General features: G+C 47.7%; 1 protein-coding gene across 2 annotated transcripts; it reads right to left on the bottom strand.

Annotated features, from left to right (window-relative positions):
* Positions 1–8,526: 8,526 nt before the first annotated feature.
* LOC135821207 (uncharacterized) lies at positions 8,527–21,161 on the bottom strand. 2 transcript variants are annotated; one of them, XM_065334271.1, is made up of 8 exons: positions 21,000–21,161; positions 16,493–16,876; positions 15,524–15,640; positions 15,128–15,224; positions 12,955–13,034; positions 12,215–12,302; positions 12,071–12,176; positions 8,527–9,516 (listed from the first exon to the last, which is right to left on the bottom strand). In XM_065334271.1, exons 1-8 carry the CDS (start codon positions 21,034–21,036, stop codon positions 9,391–9,393), a joined length of 1,035 nt encoding a protein of 344 aa, XP_065190343.1. In that variant the 5' UTR covers positions 21,037–21,161; the 3' UTR covers positions 8,527–9,390. The 2 variants fall into 2 exon arrangements, with proteins under 2 accessions (XP_065190343.1, XP_065190344.1); XM_065334272.1 differs by having other exon boundaries at positions 12,071–12,302; positions 21,000–21,159.
* Between the last annotated feature and the right edge of the window lie 509 nt (positions 21,162–21,670).

Raw genomic sequence — 21,670 nt, 5'->3', positions numbered from 1 at the left:
CTTGGTTTTCAATTTTCTTTTAAAATGTCATGTGACCGGAGCAGAAGGCATGTCATTTAAATTAGTCCTGCCTTCCAAGCTTGTTCGAGAATAAAGTGCATGTGTGTGTGTGTGTGTGTGTGTGTGTGTGTGTGTGTGTGTGTGTGTGTGTGTGTATGTGTGGTGTGTGTGTGTGTGTGTGTGTGTGTGTGTGTGTGTGTGTGTATGTGTGGTGTGTGTGTGTGTGTGTGTGTGTGTGTGTGTGTGTGTGTGTGTGTGTGTGTGTGTGTGTGTGTGTGTGTGTGTGTGTGTGCATGTGTGTGTGTATGTATGTGTGGGGTGTGTGTGTGTGTGTGTCCATCGTGTGGCTTCCGTCAGCGGCTCTCCCTGCCTTGCTGCAAAACCCGCTCCAGCTCACGCGATAAGTGTTGCTAGTGACTAGTAGTGTTATGGAACTTCAGTGACGCAGGCATGCACGCCAACTTGATCAACAGGCAGTACGAAAGTAATTAGTTGTTACTCAGGGAAGAACATTTCAGAGAGAGAGAGAGCAAAACAAGTTGAGAGCAAAACGACAACATAAGCACTACTAATGAACTCATGGCAAAGAGTTCCCAAACCTTTTAAAGGCAATTGAGTACAGCCAACTCAGATCAGATGCATATGGATTATGGTACGACTTCTACGCACAGCACGCAAGACTAGCAACAAAGCACCATACCGGAACTAACGATACTGTCGATAGCATGATAAGACTAAAAGCGTGCATGCAGCAAGCAATGCAAAACAAAGGAAACACATCCATGCATCGTGTGCAGCAGACCACGATGATTGATGAAAGGGCAAACTGTCATACTGGGTGAAACACTACCCATGTAGGCTTACAGCATGATCAATGAATAGTGAAGCAATAGCCTGAATAGGGCTTGAAAGTGCTACGTCACAGCATAGCAACAATTGCAAAAATTCAAAAACTGGATCCACTTGGATCCAGTTTTTGTATGGATCCAAGCACATTTCAAGCCGTCTTATTCACAGCAAGGTGATGTAGCCAGTGAAACTGACTGATTTGGCTACTGGTGGCGGGGTTACAACTGGTGGCGAAATAAAAGTCACACCTGCATGCGACATGAGTGGGTTGCTATGCACCCACAAACTGAGGCAATAGCAAAGTCACACCTTGGTATAGTGGATCCAAAAGAGAAATCTGATGTCAACTTACTACTCCCTGGCCGTTTTCGACGTCATCACTTTCAAGCCCTATAGACAGATAGATAGGTTCAGTTATATACATTGTATACATTACACCAAGAGTACATAACCAGTCTGTTATGTACTCTTGATTACACTAGTCAACCCGAGGGTCCCAGCTGCACAAATGTGACAAAGGGAACCGGGAAAAGTCCAGGAGATCTCGCTGGGATGTCAATACGAAACAGCACCTCAACAAAACTCTCCACGTCTGTCAGCCCCTCACAAAGAGGGGACATGTAACTGGAAAAGGCAATGTTCAGGACAGGTGTGTGTACCGGAATATGTGGTGTGATGTGTGTGCGGGAAAAAATGTAAAAGACCAATATTAGTAGGAATTCACTGGCCAGAAAAAGCCACTTCATAGCTTTCACAGTGTGTGGTGTAGACCAGGCTGAATAGTGGCGCTTCAGCCTAGCTTGCAAGCTGTTCAATGGTTGCAGTTAATATCCAAAGGAGAGAGATGGAGGATTGGAATCCCAGTGATTATAGCCACAGGCTTTACTCAGCTCCCCTCAAACAGGAATTTGTCGCCTACAGTACTGCCGGGTGCCAAAGAACGGAGCACCGAAGAACTGCTCTTCTTCACAGATTCTGCCTGAACAAATGCTCATCAATTATGTTCTTGTCCTCTACCCTAGTCCAAATTCTGCCTTGCCCATGCATGACTCTCATGAAATGCCCGTACTAAATAGTCTATAGAACAAGAATATTGGATATCATACTTCTCTCATCAACTATGATAATACCCATTTCATACCCCCCCCCCCTTCATAAAATTAATACCTACTGTTTTCTTTCCTTTCATTTCATCTTCTTTTCCGTTCCTTTCTTCTTCATACAAATTTTAAACATTTTCATCATATTGTGAGAGCCGTGGGCCAATAGCCCCGGTGAGAAGGCAGTCTTGCCTGTTCATATGGTGAAGTAAAATAAAGAAACAACAACAACAACAACAACTGCGAGCCTGAATATGGGCGAGTAGTCACTACTGATGTATAAGGCCATGGTAAAAAATAAAGTTGATTCTCAGGTCATGAGCCTGTGAAAATCGGTGCGAGCGAGCGATTTTTTATTTTAATTCCCACAATTTTTTTATTTCCAAAGATAGGGCCACACATGTGTACGTCACAGGTTCATGATTAATTGATAATTATTTTATTATTCAGGCCAGGGAGTAGAAAAATACCGGTATTTTACTACTCCCGGATTCATGCCTTTCGCATTGACCGTTTTCATGCACGCATATCCATGCATAGAAATAAAAAAAATCGTCGGTGCGCCGCCAAAAATCGATGCGCGCGTACTTGAGAATCAAAGGCATTTTTTACCATGGCCTAAGTACAAATTTTTTTCACGAAATCTTTCGTTATAATTATTATCACTCCACCAGCCGGCTTGTTACGTACTAAATTTTGTTTTTATTTATTTTATTTATTTATTTATTCAACATCTCCTGGCCCGTCCGAAGACTGCCAATAAACATGAGAGGTCAGGTGATAGCCAACCACGGCAAGCTAAAAAGGGAAAAAAAAGAAAGATGCTGTCAGAGAGGGAAAGGAGATAGGGAGAGAAAAAGAAAGGGAGGCACATTAATAATACATGGGATCACTTCGGATGAGACAGTGTGGAAAGCTGGAATGTGAATTTCCTGATATCCTGGCATGTCTTAATGCTAGTAGGCAGGTTAGACCAAAGGGAGTATGCTGAGAAGAAAGGGGATTTCAAAAACAGAGAGGAACTAGCTCGGGGCAGTGATAAGGCATTGCGTGTTGGTCTAGTGGTAACAAACCAGTTGTACTTGGCAATATGTTTCGGGGTTTTTGGTCGAGGTCTGTCACCCCGAACGTTCAGAAAGAAAACTTTAGTTTTGTACAAACTTAAGTTATTTCGCGCCACCTAAACGAATATACTGTAAAAGCCATTATTCTAACGAGGCGCATATAATAACGATTTCCCAAAATTGACTAGTTTACGTGTACGAAAGGTAACGATTCTCACTCATTCTCAACGCTCAATAGGACAGTATATGTATCGATTTCTGTATAATAGCAATAAAAAGAACAAATTCTGCAGTCATCGCCACACTGCAACGAAGTCATGAAAGTTTACCAGAATTAATTTTCTTGTCACATTCATCAGTGGAAAGTCGTGACTGAAGAGTAACCATGCGGAACAATGATTAAATATACATTCAATGATGTGTTACGAGAACAAAATACAGTGCCAAAATAGAAAGAGGGAAGGTGAGACAATAGCAGTGAAGTGAGAGCTAAGTGCAACGGTGGGTGAAAAACTAATAATTATAACGCTAAAACTGTGTAGTGAGACAAACAATCATGACCTAATTTCTTGTTTTTCGGGACTTCTTTTCAATTATTATTTTCTCCTTGAATGAAGCGGAATCAAGTTCACAATACCAGTTTTTCATGAACACCAAAAAAGTAGGTTCGAAAGGTGTGCCATTCAAATAATAGCTTCAGGAAATGATAAAACAGTTTGTCTGTCACGCTCCTGAACTATCCCTAAATACCATAAGTGACATCAGACCTTATCTTGCTAAAATTCAAATCAAGTCGTGTCAGCCAATCTGCGAGTTATCATGGGAAGTGCAGTGTTCGAAATGCTAACAAATTCCAAGTACAAGTCGGGAGTAGTCGGCGCACGACGCCGTCTCCTGTTCACACTCAAATTGCAGCTGTTTTGTACGCTTGCGTCCCCGTCTACGCCCGTCTACGATATGAAAAGTTGAATCGATCCAACTCTTCCCATCGCTTCCAGATCCGTACGGCAGTATGGTTGCGTTCCCGTTCCTGGTGTTCCCATTGGACGTCATCAGACTGTCCGGTCGCTTCCCGTCGATCCTTACGTCGCGTCCCGTCGAATGTGAACTAGGCTTTAAGGCGCAGGCGGGCGTTGACCTTCTCTTTGAGCGTCTGCCCATTCACTGCATCCATGTTTCCCTCGTGCCATGGTACGAGTTCCCAATTAACTGTGGGTCGCAGCACGGCTGGAAAATCCCTTTAACGAAAAAAAAAAGCAGTCAATATAGCCCTAAGGAGTCAAATATGCAGGGATATTTGACTGCTTAGGTATGGCAAACATCTTATATTGGCTTTTTACAAGGTCAATATTATAGGAAATAGAAACTTCGCAAACGACATCGACTTCACCTCGGTCTTTCTAATACTCCTCTTTTATTTCCTATACTGACCGCGTACTCTGTCAATAATAGATAATGTAATACAGTCAACGTGTATAATAATAATAATAATAATACTCTAACCACTGAGCTATGGGACCAGGCTGAACCTAGAAGGCGCTGACAAGTCTTTCACTCCAAAGGCAGCTCACAACACGTGCCACACATACTGATGGCACTTGGGTCTTTTTCCCTCCCCCAGGGTGGGTCTGGCGTTTTTTTCTCTTTTCAGGCAGTTCACTTCCCCGACTGATCCTTTGAATATGAAGTTCTCCCAATCCTTTCCAAATAATAATAATAATAATAATAACAAGTCATAAAAATAATTTTTATGACTTGGGGCTCCCCGCGTGCTAGTTTGTACGTGAAGTGTGTGGGTTACAGTGAGGGCTGCGTCCCACCCGCCTGTGTGGATTCACAGGAAGTGTGAGTTACGAAGTCTGAAGAAAACGTTGAACGGTCTCTGCTTGGATGACGACTACACCATAGCTCAGCGGTTAGAGCATCGCTGGCTACAAGCGAGGGTCCCTGGTTCGAATCCTGGTGGTGACAGTCAATTTTTTCTTCAGACTTTTCCCGTTTGTCTCTTTCCCTCAAAACCAGTCAATAATAATAATAATAATAATAATATTCGCGGGATCCGCGTCGGCATCGCTTGAATGTTCAGAAACACACAAACTAGGCTTCGCATCCGCAGGCCACCTCTATGCCTGTTAACCTTAGTGGCGACGTGTATAATGATTATTATACCAGTATCAGGTAAACGCTAGCTCCCCGTTGTTACTTCCAGCAGCTTCACCCTCCCCGCGACAGCGGCTATCAGCCTCTCTCTCCATCGTCGACCGTGAATTATCACAGATACAACATTCTACATTTATCAACACTGAGTGAATATGTCTCGAGACGAATTTAGCGGATCAACAACGCTTTGCTGGAGATAAATTCTCCTCTGGAGGACCTTCAGGGTACCTGGAAGGGTATAGAAGACGGGATCGCTCACGACGTTAGGAGAACATAGAAAACAACCTCCTCTTCGATTGAAAATTGGCCAAAAGGTATGTGAAATGTATGTGCGCAGGTGCACTTCCACTGGCAAGCCAATCCCTCATTACGTCATCAGCACTCGCTCTGCGAATTTCAAAAGTCGTCTTCCCGATCGACTCGATCGCTTCTGGAGACTCGTTCTTGTTCGAGCGGTCTTCTCTTTCACCTACCTTCGTCTTGCCATCGAAAACTCGGCGTCGAAAATGAAGCCGGAGTGCTCCTTTAATGTCGACCCATTGCATAATGTCAATGTCAAACAGATCATGCAGGAGAAGACGGGGATGTCGGGCCTTTTCAATTGTTGGCGTCCAGTGTACAGACACCAGTCACATTTCCTGCGTCTTTGCAGCATACGGGCTGAGGATATGCTCATCACTGTAGAGTCCACTACTTCTTGATTTGTACTTGTACAATAATTTGTACAATACATGACAGGCGTACTCAGTGTGCCTCGAAGGACTGCGAGATGCTGCAGAAGACCAGATTCAACCTTTCTGGACGGCCAACCACCGACGGTGGGCTACACGATGGCAGAGGAACTAGATTCCAGTGAAAACCCAAGATTCCTTTGCTCCTGGACGCTCCACCGTCTTGTGATATCTGCCAGGTGCGCAGTAACCAGTATTTTTATCATCGCGAGGACGACGACGATCGGCAAACTCTCGCTCACAGCCATCACCAGCCTCTCAAAACCATCACTTGGTATCCCCCAGAAGTATCGGAGAAAGCCACAACAGCTCACAACAAACAAAAGCTAAGGACGATGGAAACAGAGCATGTCAGAAAGAAGACGTTCAATGTGTTGCTATCAGGGTTTCTGCTAAAATAGCTGTCTTAGTCCGCCATGCTGCATCTTTACCCCTCTCATGTCGTATCTGCTACTTCAAATGCTTTGTGCTGTCTGAGTTTCTGTGTGCATCCAATGCTTATGCATGCCCCATATCTATCTGTTCACCAGGAGCTCCGACTGGAAAGGCTCTTCAAGCGCGCATTGCGTGCTGTATGTAAAGTGCCCCCATGGACCCCCACTGTTACGCTAAATTCTTCAGGAAGTAGATTGTTTGCAACTTTTTTCGACCTCTTTCGTCACGAAGAACTCGAGGAAGCAACAGTAACCTGCTTATCGTCCCTGCAGCTGCTTCTGCACATTCTACCAAATTGGTGACACAATGTCATACTGGCGCAGTTCTCTGGAATTCCCTGCATGCGGATATCCGAGGCGTCACCAAACCTTCAAGTCAAGCGCTTTGCAACACATTCTTGCCTGCTTTTAGCTTTACGCCCATGTTTCTGTAGCTGTGCTGGAACTGCTCTATTTCGCCGCCACTATTTACCATTAGCCATGTCTCCCCCCCCCCCCCCCTCCTCCACCACCCTACACAGTGGGTCCATTGTAATTAGGCATCTGCCTGTTTGGTTTTCTCCACTATAAACAAAAGAATACTACTACTAGACGAACACTATGAAGTTCAAGATGTCTGCCTGGGTGGATGTAGAAGGTTGGCATTGGCTCGTCGTCCAGTCCGGAATTCTCTTATGAATAAGTCGCACTCAAAACAAACGTAACGAAGGCCTTTCGTCTCAAAAGTTGTCTTTCTCCTGGCGGCTTGCCTCAAGCGAGTCGATATTCGTATCTCGCCTCTTCCCTTCACGAATTCTACTTTCCTCGTTGTTGAGTACGCCTGGAAAAGGGAATTGGCAAGCGAATCGTTTTGGTCGCAATGGAAATTGCAAATGAACAAGATTGTTGGCGAAGCGTGTGTTCGCACTTTCAGCAGAGCAGTAGCTGCTGCTGCAATGAAGTTTGTCCGGCTGAAAGCGATGACGATACGTCCAGGACCACCACGCCCAATGGGGCACGTCCACGTCCTGGGTTGATATCCAATAAAGACCGGCCAAGGCCTCTTTTACGGGCAAATTAACACAATGGTTTTAAATGCAATAAATCATACACTGGAGAAGAAATCAGAAAATGCATGTGTAAAATAAAGAATTTCAAACTCAAACCAAAAAACTTCAAATCAATTTTTTATAATTAAAATAAACTCAATAAACTCAATTCAAAAGGAGAAAAACAATAAAGAAACAACAAAAAAAACAATTAACCGTACATAACAGGCTCTCAGCTGCATCGAATAGATTTCCCAATGCCAATATTTCGCCACTATTCGATGCAGCTGAGAGCCTGTTATGTACGGTGTGCAATGGAGATATTTTCCGATGTGAAAACTACGCTGCAATGGAGTCTGAGAGTTTTACGGAAACGCACCAATAACTTCATCAAGAAAAATCAAAAACAAACAAAAAACTTGATAAACAAAATAAACACAGTATAGAAGATTAGAAAATTACGTAACAATGCGAGACTCAGCCACCACGACGGAACTACATGTATCCACAAAACGTTGGACAGGGAAACCCCGACGAGAACGAGCACTACGGATACAAAGAATCCTGGATCTTAGTAAGGAGAAAGAGAGACGGGCACGCACCAGACTCATGACAACAGAGTATTCGCTACCAGAAGACTAACATTGTAAGCGACAAAGACGTTTCAAGTTTTAGGCAAGAGCTGTCGTATCCAAGAAATCAAAAACCGCCAACAGCAAGCTATGGCCAAATAATATCTTCTAGGCAGTAATTTACAGGCCTTGCGCCTGCTGCCTCGTCTTACTCCTCCGCATGGCCAGGGTTGAGGCGGAATGAACGGCAAAATGAACGCACGGGGCGCGAAGAAGCATTCCAAAGACAAATATTCAAAATTAGAACCAATCGTTTCCAAAGAAGCGCCGCGTGGCTACGAGAAACCCCACATGAAATCCCCAAACGAAAACGGCCATTCGGTCGGGAATTCGATGGCGAATCGAATATACACTACCTCAATCCCCGCCGATCTCCGATATTCTCCGCCTTCTGCCTCAAACTTGACCGATTTGGAAAGAAATCCATCGCCATTACGATCGTGCATCCTCCACATACATTCAGAAATGCTTGCACAGCACTTCTTTTCATCGCGTCTGTGCGACCGACGCTTCCATGACAACCCTGGGACAGGTGACCAATCAGAGTGAGATGTCCTAGATAGGACATCTCCCCGACTGACTGTACTATCAAATTACGAATCTTGGGATAAAAATATAGTTAAAATTACATGAAAATACCTTAGAAGTAGTTCTATAATTCCGCTGAGAGCGCATGGAGGAGAAGAGGAGAAGAGATTGTCGCATTAGTTCTACTTCAAGTGCATTCGAACAGGCGGCAAGGTGACAACAGTTTTAAGATGGCAATAAACAGAATCAGCTGAAGCGACATGTTACGAAGGTTTTACTGAGATGTAAAGTGGTGATGGACAAGGAAATAACTGTGACGGAAATGTAATGTGAAGAACAATATCAATAGGAAAAATGAAAATTATAGAGATGCATCGAACTAGCTTTCGCACATATAAATTTCTGAACAATTACTTCTAAAGTACAAGGTTTCCGTAAACAAAAACCAGCGGTTCTAAAAGCTGACAACCAGATGTACCCTACGTTACAGAGAGCTGCAGTACAGACTGGTGGCTCAGGCTTCCGCCGGTGTTGACACGCAGGCACCAAGCATTGCTGACATGCATGTACACGCTGCCTTGTCGCATCAACACTGGGATGAGACGCGGATTCAAGGTCAGCTCTGCGACCCTTAGGCTTCAGGTCATCAAGTGAGAAGTCAATCGTAGTGGAGTGTGTGTGTGTGTGTGTGTGTGTGTGTGTGTGTGTGTGTGTGTGTGTGTGTGTGTGTGTGTGTGTGTGTGTGTGTGTGTGCGTGTGTGTGTGAGAGAGAGAGAGAAAAGTGAAGTAAATTACCGCGTCCGTTTCCGAAGAGAACTTATGACGGCCGCTTGCACCCGGTAAACCAAGCGGCAGATGCAGCGTCTAACTAAGAGTGAGAGAGAGAAAAAAGGAGAGAAAAGTGCCAAAGTGCATGCGTGTGTGTGGGTGTGTGTGGGTGTCGTAGATGTTATACAGCATCGTCCTCATCAAGATGAAAACTCCGTCCTCCTGCGAAAATAACAAAGCAGAGCAAATTAATGAGAGAGGTATGCGATATGTGCAGGTGTGCGTGTGTGTGGGGGGGGGGGGGATATGTGCAGGTGTGCGTGTGTGGGGGGGGGGGGATATGTGCAGGTGTGCGTGTGTGGGGGGGGGGGGGGATATGTGCAGGTGTGCGCGTGTGGGGGGGGGATATGTGCAGGTGTGCGTGTGTGTGGGGGGGGGGGGGGATATGTGCAGGTGTGCGTGTGTGTGGGGGGGGGGGCGGGGGATATGTGCAGGTGTGCGTGTGTGGGGGGGGGGGGATATGTGCAGGTGTGCGTGTGTGGGGGGGGGGGGGGATATGTGCAGGTGTGCGTGTGTGGGGGGGGGGGGGGATATGTGCAGGTGTGCGTGTGTGGGGGGGGGATATGTGCAGGTGTGCGTGTGTGGGGGGGGGGGGGGATATGTGCAGGTGTGCGTGTGTGGGGGGGGGGGGGGGATATGTGCAGGTGTGCGTGTGTGTGTGGGGGGGGGGGGGGGATATGTGCAGGTGTGCGTGTGTGTGGGGGGGGGGGGGGATATGTGCAGGTGTGCGTGTGTGGGGGGGGGGGGGGGGATATGTGCAGGTGTGTGGGGGGGATATGTGCAGGTGTGCGTGTGTGGGGGGGGGGGGGGATATGTGCAGGTGTGCGTGTGTGGGGGGGGGGGATATGTGCAGGTGTGCGTGTGTGTGGGGGGGGGATATGTGCAGGTGTGCGTGTGTGTGGGGGGGGGGGGGATATGTGCAGGTGTGCGTGTGTGGGGGGGGGGGGGGGGAGGGGATATGTGCAGGTGTGCGTGTGTGGGGGGGGGGGATATGTGCAGGTGTGCGTGTGTGTGGGGGGGGGGGGGGAGGGGATATGTGCAGGTGTGCGTGTGTGGGGGGGGGGGGGATATGTGCAGGTGTGCGTGTGTGGGGGGGGGGGGGATATGTGCAGGTGTGCGTGTGTGTGTGGGGGGGGGGGATATGTGCAGGTGTGCGTGTGTGGGGGGGGGGGGGATATGTGCAGGTGTGCGTGTGTGGGGGGGGGGGGGGATATGTGCAGGTGTGCGTGTGTGGGGGGGGGGGGATATGTGCAGGTGTGCGTGTGGGGGGGGGGGGGATATGTGCAGGTGTGCGTGTGTGTGTGGGGGGGATATGTGCAGGTGTGCGTGTGTGGGGGGGGGGGATATGTGCAGGTGTGCGTGTGTGTGTGGGGGGGGGGGATATGTGCAGGTGTGCGTGTGTGGGGGGGGGGGGGGGAGGGGATATGTGCAGGTGTGCGTGTGTGGGGGGGGGGATATGTGCAGGTGTGCGTGTGTGGGGGGGGGGGGGGATATGTGCAGGTGTGCGTGTGTGCGTGTGTGGGGGGGGGGGAGGGGATATGTGCAGGTGTGCGTGTGTGTGGGGGGGGGGGGGATATGTGCAGGTGTGCGTGTGTGGGGGGGGAGGGGATATGTGCAGGTGTGCGTGTGTGGGGGGAGGGGATATGTGCAGGTGTGCGTGTGTGGGGGGGAGGGGATATGTGCAGGTGTGCGTGTGTGTGGGGGGGGGGGGGGGGAGGGGATATGTGCAGGTGTGCGTGTGTGGGGGGGGGGGGAGGGGATATGTGCAGGTGTGCGTGTGTGTGGGGGGGGGGGGGAGGGGATATGTGCAGGTGTCTGTGTGTGGGGGGGGGGGGAGGGATGGGACATGTGCAGGTGTCTGTGTGTGTGGGGGGGGGGGGGGGGGCATGCAGTGTTGTGGGCTGGCGTGCAATATTGTCTGCTCACCTCTCTTGTTTTTGGTCGGGAGGTGAAGCGAGGGTTCATGTAATAGTTCTTTGGGCAATAGGGTAGTTGCAAAAATGAGAGAAGAGATGCACTTGCTGGAGTTGAGAAAAACACCACCCCGTTTATAATCACCATCTTTATTGAAGGTATTTTGCAAAGGGAATGCAGAATGATGACTGCTTCGATGATTTTACGTATTCAAACCGTATCACATTCGTCACATGAGACCACAGACCTTTGCCAGGAGGTTCGAGTCTCTCAACACTCAAAGCATCCAGGTCTCATGAAGCGGTTGAGTTGGCAAAGTGCACACCCTCGGAGTGGACATATACACACAAAAAATGCCCCCGGAATCGTTTTGCCAACCATAGCACCCCCCCCCCCCCCCCCACTCCCTGTTTCTCTGGTGGTGGACAACGCGAGCTATGATCCCGAGACCATTCCTGGTGGGAAAGCTAGAGGCACCGCACCCACCGGAACACTTGCCTTGGCGTAGTAATCACTGTACCGTGGAGTGAATATCCCCCTGGGTTTCAGTACTCGGATGGAGAGGCAAGGATTAAAATTAAAATAGAGCGGACCGTAAATTAATTTTCAAGTTATCCGTTTTGTGCAACACCAACGATTATAAGCAGGATAATGTTGAGTCAAAATGTGCAACTTGTGCTAATTGTTGCACATGTTGACTCAACAATATCCTGCTTATAACAGTTAGCGTTGGACAAAACGGATAACGTTTGAGTACTACAACAAACAAACAAACAAACAAACAAAGAGGAAGACAGCTTACTCTAGCAGGTCTTCCACCCTGGAAACAACGGCCGGCGAAACTTTCTCCAGTATGGCAAGAAACTTCGCACAGCTGGGGACGGGCTTCTGGTCGCGGTAATAGAAGATCTGCCCGGCGATGTTGGACAGATCCTCATCGTGAAGAGAATGCCGTTTTATGTACCGAAGGACGATGCTGGCATAGTTGTCGACTGGCTCTCCTTTCGCAATCACCAAATTTCTTGCCAAATCATCTGCAAGGGAAAAAAACATATTTTTTTACATAAGGGGGCGTCGCATGAGTTGTGTGTTGTCCCTGAAACGAGCATCATTCGCTTGGGGGGGGGGGGGGGGGGGAGGGGGGTGCGAGCCACAATTGCAAGTCGACCGGCATTGTACAGGATTATCTACATATACATGCACAATATTTTCGTCATTAAGCATAGCAAGCTGCTTTCATTTCAGAGGGAGGGGAGGGGGTCCGAGTACGACATCAATGATGCTCGTTTCAGGGACTACAGAATTATTTTTTGCGACGACCCCTGATCACAGTGCTCGGAACGCCCACAACGTGCCTCGCAATAGATCGGGCTTGTATGATTCAAACGCTTCGCACACCGCCTGCGGTGCCGTACAAACTTCACGTGCAATGGAAGCTGAGAAAACGTGACCACGTCCTATGTACTTTCAAGCAAGAGAACTGCTAAAGCAACTATGCAGCATGCTCACCAATGTGAGATAAGGCACAACTTCATCGGGCACCCTGTAAGAAGACCTTAGGGTCTGTTCCCAATGCCAAAGCGAAATGGTAGAGCACAGAAGACCATAATACAGATTCAGAACGTGAGCAACAATGTTAGTAAAACTAACCCAATGCGACATGGGAAGGCATCACATTCGACTTACCACAGTTCTTGGGGTCGAAAAACTTGGCTACCTCATCTCCGAACTCGTATACATCCTTTATCTCAGAGATTGGACGATCTCTGCGGAAAAAGTACACAGAAAATCCACACACACACACACACACACACACACACACACGCACCCACACACACACACACACGCGCACACACACACACACACACACACACACACACACACACACACACACACACACACACACACACAATTATAGAAACGAGAACATACACAAACACACGCGCACACATAATATTATTGCAGTAACACCTGTCAAGGCGACCACTCGGATAAGGCGACCACCTGTCCTAGAAGACCACCGCAACCAGAACCAAGGGATGCTATTTCCAGTCAAATGACCCTGGATAAGGCGACCACCTGGTATCAAAGGCCACATTTTGAAGGTCCCTTGAGCGGTCGTCTTAGACAGGTTTCACTGTATACAAACGAACATACAGACAGACAAATACACACGCACACACACGCACGCATGCATACACTCATGCACGTGCGGGAGTGCACACACACGTAGGTAAGAGAATAACCAGACGTTTTTTTGTTTTGTTTATTTTTTTACTGAATACAACAGAACCATCAGATGCTGCACAGTGGTTTATTAATATCCTGCTTCACCAACCGTAGGTAGGTCCTTCATCCAAAGTCATTACAACCAGCACAATAATTAGTACATGACAATGGTTACGAAAAAACGACATCTGAAATGATCCAGGGTATATTCTAGAGCGAAATTCCAACCGTTCAGAAGAAATAATTGTGACCAGACTAGCAAAACTGTCCTACACTAAAGATTACAGGTGCGGTTGCAATACAATTCGATATCACATAAATTTCATTAGTGCGCCACTTGGTCCAAGTCGCTGGTGACTCAAGTGCTTTCAGAGCATACAGCACCCCAAGGACGCCCCTAGCCTCGCCAACACTGTCCCTATCCTGTTCCAGTTTGGCATCAAGACCACGCACAACAATTTCCTTCGGTTCGGGGCTCATACTCTACGTAGAACCACGATTCAAACTGCACCGAACTCGTGGGATTCAAGTGATTCAGACAAGTGATTGGGAAATTACCTTGAATGCCTTGAAATTCGTCAAAAATCGCTGGACGGAAACTAAGAGAACGTTCAGATCGAAATTGCAAGTTCAATTTTTCGCCCCTCGATCATGTGTTGAGTTATCGCCACACCGACAAAATCTCTGCAAAGTCGTTTCCAAGACCGTTTCAATGAGCTATTGCGATGCGATATTCCGCTCCAGAGTTACGGCTGTTTGTACAGTGACCTATCCCATGCGTACTGCATGTGCGCTGTACAAAACGTATAGCGCGTGTATACTCGTCATTGCCCAGATGCGATGGGGTCTGCATGACGCGTATACCCGTCATAAACCCGGAAAGGGGCGAGAAATCCACAATGTGTGTTTCAGGGACGACCAAAAACGTTCGGGACGATACCTTAGTGACCCCGTGTAGAGCCTGTAATCCAATGAGCGTGAACAATTTAAAAAAGTTGGAAGGCAGCAGTTTACTCACACATCGTTGCACCGCGCCCTTTCCACTCAATAGAACTTGTCTCAACTAAAGATATAATTGCTTGACCCTTTATTTACAGCACAGAATGAAACAGAATTAGAATTTTCAGCACACTTTTCACCTTCAAGGGTGCTGGCGTTCCTACGGATTCGGAAAACTCGGCCTCTAGCCAAGTCCGACGCGAACCGTGAAATTAATTTTCAACTTCAACAGGCTGCAACTTTGGCCTCCTTCATTCGATTTTCACAATCTTAGGCTCGCTGGAAAGCCCTTGGCGAGAGCAAAGTCAGGGTACCAGGTTGCATCAACCAGCCACCACAAATCAGGCGAGTCACGTTGAACCTCCATACACCCTTCACAATCTCTGGACACACTCAACCTGTGGACAGCATGCTGTTTCGTCCTTTGTGGACTCTATCAGCGCAGCACAGAGGAAAATGAAGCCGAACCTGATTGCAAGGAAAAAATAAATTTTCAAAAGCCAGATTTAAACCAGGCCCGAAGGTATCACGCCACTGTGCTCAAACTGAAAAGTCAGTGAGCTCTGGGCAATGCAAACAGCAAATGCGCTATTCCACATGAGATGCATGCAGACAGCAGAAGGCGGCTCACCGTTTGGGCAAGTTTGCAGTGGAGCTTGCAGCTGGGGCTTCATCAGAGGAGGTCTCCAGCCGCGATTTCTGCCGTGGACAGGACGCCATGGGTTGACCTGAATGCACATAATAAGCATTGACGAAGACAGAGGCATGGCAACATAAGCACACACGACACAATGCAGAGACGCAACGTACACACACACACACACACACACACACGCACACACACACACACACACACACACACACACACACACACCCAACACACACCCGTACTCGCTTTTATATTGCCACCCCTGTACGTCGATGTGCGGTCCTGTCACCCAAGTGTACCCACCAACACAAAACTAGCTGGAACACACACACACACACACACACACACACACACACACACACACAAATAGCGACGTACCACGCATATCACAGGTGGCAGTACTTTCAGTGACCATCGTTGAAGTCGCTGAAGTAAATTCTGGCTGGGCTGTTGTCCTGGCTATCGTCTCTACCCTCACCGTCATTGCTGGCTCCACTTGCATGAGAAAAGAGAAGAAACAGGACACATACAATTCGATTAAATTTGATTTACCGTCTTCTTCTTCTTTTATGCTTCTTTTATACTGCTGTTTTTTCCATGCCCACTTCATTCCTGATGATGGTCATGAAGACCGAAACGTTGAAACGTTTTAACTCTAATTGATTTATGTGAAATGCAGTGGTCTCTTGAGTGTAGGCAGGTTGCCTGAAAACTATTCAAGTTTTCCCGCATTCTCTCGAGTATAATCCACGCTACAAACACTAAAAATTCACCCAAAAAAGGCAGAGTACATGACACAACATACGATGAACCGCACATACCGTATATTCTCTATTATAAGCACAGGTCTCCATTACTAGCACAGTCTCTAATACTAGCACACTGTGAGCACCTTTCGAAACATTATAAGCACAGTCTCTATTAGTAGCACGGTCTTGGTGGAAATCAATGCTGCATGCATGATATCCAGCATGTATTTCTTCTTGCTCTGTATGGATGTATTGGTTGAAATAATATAAGCACGGTCTCCAATATAAGCGCAGTCTCCAATATAAGCACGGGGTAGAGGGGTGTTGAAAAAATATAAGCACGGCCCTTATAATAGAGAATATACGGTGTGCACACACAGACACAGACACGGACACAGACATGGACACGCATGCACGCAAGAAAGTACACATGCATGAAACAGACACACACACAGACGCACACACACACACACACACACACACACACACACACATACACACACACACACACACACACACACACACACACACACACACACACATGGCACTCACAAGACTGCAAACACATCCGCACCGAAACACAGCTCAGCAGACTTACTGGGGTGCACCTTAGGTGGACTCTGACGGTCTTGCTCTGGAATAATCTCCCCCTCTGATTGCGCTGCTCTAGTCTCTTGCACAGAAAATACTACTCCATCACAACGGGACAAATGTTCTCGAAGTTCGTCGGCTTTGTCTGCATAGCCGAGGTCCTTGACGACTTGGATGAACTTGACGAACGTGCTTCGCTCTCCGGGTACGAGAAACACCAGGATCTTTTCGTTGTGCTGTATCTGCGTTAGTCCTGAGGTTGTCTGAAGGGTCATTGCCATCATCTCTGTAAGCATGCCCGCTGCAGTGCAGCTGACACGGAGGTGAGCGGAGTCAAGCAGCATGAGCCAGCCGTAGAAACGTTTGTAGAAATCCGGATGCTGCCATGGGTCTGGGCAGGAGCAGAGTCGGGCACGCACGCGCGCGTGCGTGTCGCAGAGAGACATGTGCCCACACACACACACACGCGCACGTACACACAAATATACACTTACGCACACACATACACACACATGTACACACATATACACACAGACGAGTGCGCACGCGCACGCACACACACAATGCAACTATGAGGCGCTTGAAGTCAGGTGTACACTTCGCATTGCATCATAATTGCTTCTTGAAACTTTGTGGAAGGGAGTTAGTAGCGGAGTCTTACAGCATATTTTCGAGGGAATGATCCGCTGATGTCACCATTCAAATACTGCACACGACACCACACACCATGCCCAGCAGTCTCTCGGCTTCAAACTGTAAAAACATAATATTATTTTTTACACTTTGCGAGGTACACCTCACTCAAGACAAGGGCTGAGAAGCCATTCACCGCTGCCTACCACCCGAGGAGCTTTATCGAGACTCGGGAGTGTACCAATTTCAATTGTTCTTGATATAGCTGTTCCCTTCCGCTAATCAGTCTCCTCTTCACCACACCCTCTGACTCCACCAGTGACATCATTACACATCGAAATGGCTCGAATTCAGCAAAGGGCAAAGTTTGGATTAGACTTAAAAATAGACTGAGTTCTCTGGACCGCCAGCACACGGCAGGATCAAGGCACAATCGTGGCTGCTAGTGCCGAGGGAGATGAGTGGATCAGACCCACCACCAAATGGTCACAGATCGGAAAGGGTAACCAGCGGCGCATATCGGAGAAAACGTTCACCCAAGAAACCGTGAGAAAAGACGCGTGCCAAGGCTAGAAAAGGAATTCGTTTGCATGAGATTTCAAACTTCACCCAAATCGTAGTGCGCGGAGACAACCTGCCATGAAGCTGTAAGCACGAAACCACCTTTCAATTCAACCTACCGTAAAGTCGCGGATAAAAGCCGGGCTTATAAGCCGCTTTCTGCATCAGGCTTTAATGCAAACCAGGCTTGTATGCAATTGCAAACCATGCTTATATGCACCACTGATATTTTTGCGAGGCTTGTATGCACATTGGCCGATCCGGGCTTGCATAGAAGCCAGGCTTCTACGCGCGACAGGCTTATAATGCATTTGACCCGTTTGATTTTCAGGCTTCTATCCGCGATGTGCTTGCATGCAAACCCGGCTTTTATCCGCCACTTCACGGTATCCATCTTTAAGTTATTGCACCGAAAAGGACCAAGGAACTACAAGTACAGCTATGCAGTACAGTACAGTGACCACCCCCCCCCCAAGGCGACCCCTCAAGGGACAAGAAAAAGTGGTCGCCATGGCCAGGTGGCCTTCTTATCCAGGTTCAGTGGGTCACGTGACCATATCCACATGACTGTGATACATCATTTTGATCAGTGTAGCGCAGTGCACACACCTATGCTACTCTAGCGCGATTCATGTGCCTGGGGTACTCAGACCTGCCGAGTGTCGTGCATGCACCCTCTGTAGATCTACTGTCGCGGACATGGAAATCCAGTGGGTTGACCGGGGCCGGCACCCTCAGCGCGTACAGAACGTAAGTAGCTGCATGCAATGCACATGTTTATGCGATGCGACCAGCAGCAGCGCATAATAAAACGTGCTGCGCGCATACGGCTGCATGGCCAGCGCCCTGGGGCCGCTAGACGTGCGACCGGATTTCCAGGTCCACAACAGAAGCATACACGCATGGTGCACCGTGCATGCTACTGTCAAATGTACTAGCACTGTGCAACGCGGTCGCCGGTGGGTGGTCGTCGGTAGCGTTGAGCGAGTGGTCGCCTTATCCGAGCTGTTTTGAACGTGAACGCGTCCGTGACAAGGAAAAGTGGTCGCCATGGTCGAGTGGTCGCCATATCCGAGTGGTGGCCATTACAGGTTTTACCAAGAGTACATCCTGTCGTCCACATGTATCAAAGGAGGCGAAATCGCCTGTTTGTGGTGCGACGTTAAATAAACTTCTACAACAACTACAACTACATAACCCCCCAGAGTGTGCAACGCCTGATCCAGCTCTGCATAGGGTCTTGGTCGAGCGGAATCGGATCTTTGCGTCATAATACCGTACACATCTGAGGGGAACCCGGGGAGTCGCGGGTACTCTTGGATCAAAAACAATGGTGCCCTGCCTCGAGACCGGCCTTGCGCTGGTGTGAAGTGTACGCATGACATCACAAGATCCGATTCCGCTCGACCAAGACCCTACACAGAGCTGGAGCGGCGTTGCACACTCTGGGGGTTATGTACTCTTGATTTTACTGTACACTAACACTGCCAGTTAGTTGACAATCAGCTCATGAGATAACTAGGGCTCAAAAGGTTAGTCCAATTAACCGTTTGCAGACCGGTTACGAAGACTTAACGGTTAACCGATAAAGATAACGGTTAAGCAGTAACGTTTCAGTCGATTTTTCAAGTATCAGGTTGTTGCAAAGTATGCACTTTCGCAGGCTGTCGCACGCGTACGCAATTTCTGGGCTGTTAACTCGGTCATATCTGGTCTCTTGGTGTGAGAGTATGTATGAATGAGCATGCAAGAGAATGTACATGTGTGCGTTGTACTGAATAGGGTAAATTTTTTAATGAGTATAGTCAAATATACGGTTAAAAAAGAGTCCACAGGATTGCCGTGGCTTATAGGTTATAACCGTTAAACCGACCGTTAGCTTAGCAGTTAACCATTAGGGGTAAAACCGTGACCGTTTGAGCCCTAGCGATAACATTGCATGACACTGACCGACAGTTCTGACATTCTACAACTGACTGCCAACTTGTAATTCCTTGGTCCTTTTCTTGGCAATACATACCGTAAAGTCGCGGATAAAAGCCGGGTTCGCATACAAGCACATCGCGGATAGAAGCCTGAAAATCAAACGGGTCAAATGCATAATAAGCCTGTCGCGCGTAGAAGCCTGGCTTCTATGCAAGCGCGGATCGGGTGGGTCAAGAGTGCATGCGCTATGTACGGTGCATAGTAAAACTGCTGCCATACCGGTAGTCAGTGGTAGATCTACGCGTGTCGCGCGTAGAAGCCTGGCTTCTATGTGCATACAAGCCTGGCATAAATATCAGTGGTGCATATAAGCATGGTTTGCATTAAAGCCTGGTGCAGAAAGTGGCTTATTCTGCTTATAAGCCCGGCTTTTATCCGCGACTTTACGCTGTCCCCGGGGAAAATCGCGGGAAAAATTGCAAAAAACGCGGCAAAAAACGCGGCATAATATGGCATAATTTGCGGTGAATTTGCGGTAAATATGCGGTAAATATGCGGTGAATATTATTGATATCTCGCGGCGGCAAGTTTGCAGTTGATCTGAGGCAATTTTCAGTGAGTATGTAGTGAACTCAATCAGTTACAAGTCTCTGGTGTAAGCACTCGTCATATTTGAGTACAAAGCCGCCACGATGAGACGTTGCTGACCGAACAGTGCACTGTGTGTACGTGTAGTGCAACAAAAAAAGTTCAAAAAACGGACGAAAATCGCGGAAAACGCGGTCTTTAAAAAAATTGCAAATACGCTGAAAAAACGCGCCCGCGGAATCGAGATTTTCCCCGGGGACAGTTTACGGTATATCCTTGGCTCTCCATCCGAGTCTTTCCATCTTCACTAGGATTACCCTGCAGGCCCTGTGTTTGCCTAGGACTTTGCACCTTTGACGTGAAGTGAAATTTAGCTAGTGAAGCAAATTTTATAAAAATAATAATATCGTTTTTCTGAGGCCATTTTTCTATGCAAGTCCAACACAGGTACGTATACACACTGACACACACACGCACACACACACACACACACACACATATACGCACACGCACGTGCATGTGCGTGTCCGTATGTATGCGTTCGTTTATTTTACCGGTAGTTCGTTGCCTCGACATCACGATGGACAGCTTCAAATCGCAAAAAGGATCAAGCAGAGTAAGCACCACTGTCGTATTTTAATATTTGCGTAACGTCCCTAATCTAATCATCTAAACAAATCAGGTAAGGGACTCAAAATTGATAACATTATTTTCATTTACACAGCATGATTTCTGGTTGCAATGCCATTGAAAGTGGTGACCGGTGCTCTTAGGCAATTATTTCAGCTAGCGCTCGTTTCACTTACTTGTTTTCCTACCTCTGCCCACCGACCGTGAATCCATCGCTGCACGAGCGTGACTCAATTATACCAGGGTGCGAACCGAACCCTCTGCTCAGGAAAGCAATGCCCACGCAAGTTAGTGTTTTATTTCTTGGATTTGCCAGTTCGAGTTCTCCTGCGCCTGCGGTGCGTGCACAGCCTATGCGTGGTAAGTAGATCTACGTTGAGTGTTGTGGACATGGAAATCCCGTCGCACGTCTAGCGCCCCCAGGGCGCGCGCTGGCCATGCATCCGTGGATAAGTGGTACATACACTAGGAGTAGTATGCGCTGCAGCGCTCTGGTCGCATCGGATCTGACTGTGCACTTTTTTTATTTTTTTTATTGACATATCCGCGGCAAGCCGCTTATGTACAACGGCATGGGAGAGGATAACAAAAAATGAAAAATAATATAATTATTGTTGGGGAAATCCACGCTATTATCGAATATTCAACAATGACGGGTGTGGGGTTATACCAAATTCCCATAATGTGGAAGTACGTTATTATTGTTGAAAGCACTAGGTGATCTGCACTCTACAATGTGACCTGTGCGATTATATCGTTGAATGATTGCCTGTTCCGAGCCACCAAACGCAGTGTCTCCAGGTCCTTCAGACTCCGGAGACGCATGGACGTTGCCTTAGCTAATTCG

The sequence above is a fragment of the Sycon ciliatum genome, chromosome 7 (genome assembly GCF_964019385.1).
Source record: "Sycon ciliatum chromosome 7, ocSycCili1.1, whole genome shotgun sequence".
Lineage (NCBI taxonomy): Eukaryota > Metazoa > Porifera > Calcarea > Leucosolenida > Sycettidae > Sycon > Sycon ciliatum.
This window is presented reverse-complemented; position numbering and strand designations above follow the sequence as displayed.

Excerpts from the sequence above, each read along its gene's own strand:
- LOC135821207 (XM_065334271.1), bottom strand. The coding sequence starts at position 21,036 with ATGGATTCACGGTCGGTGGGCAGAGGTAGGAAAACAA. Across the intron at positions 16,877-20,999 it reads GGGCAGAGGTAGGAAAACAA|ACCCATGGCAGCATCCGGAT; the intron begins GTAAGTGAAACG and ends GCTCCTGCCCAG. Across the intron at positions 12,177-12,214 it reads CGGTACATAAAACGGCATTC|TCTTCTATTACCGCGACCAG; the intron begins TCTTCACGATGA and ends TCGCCGGGCAGA.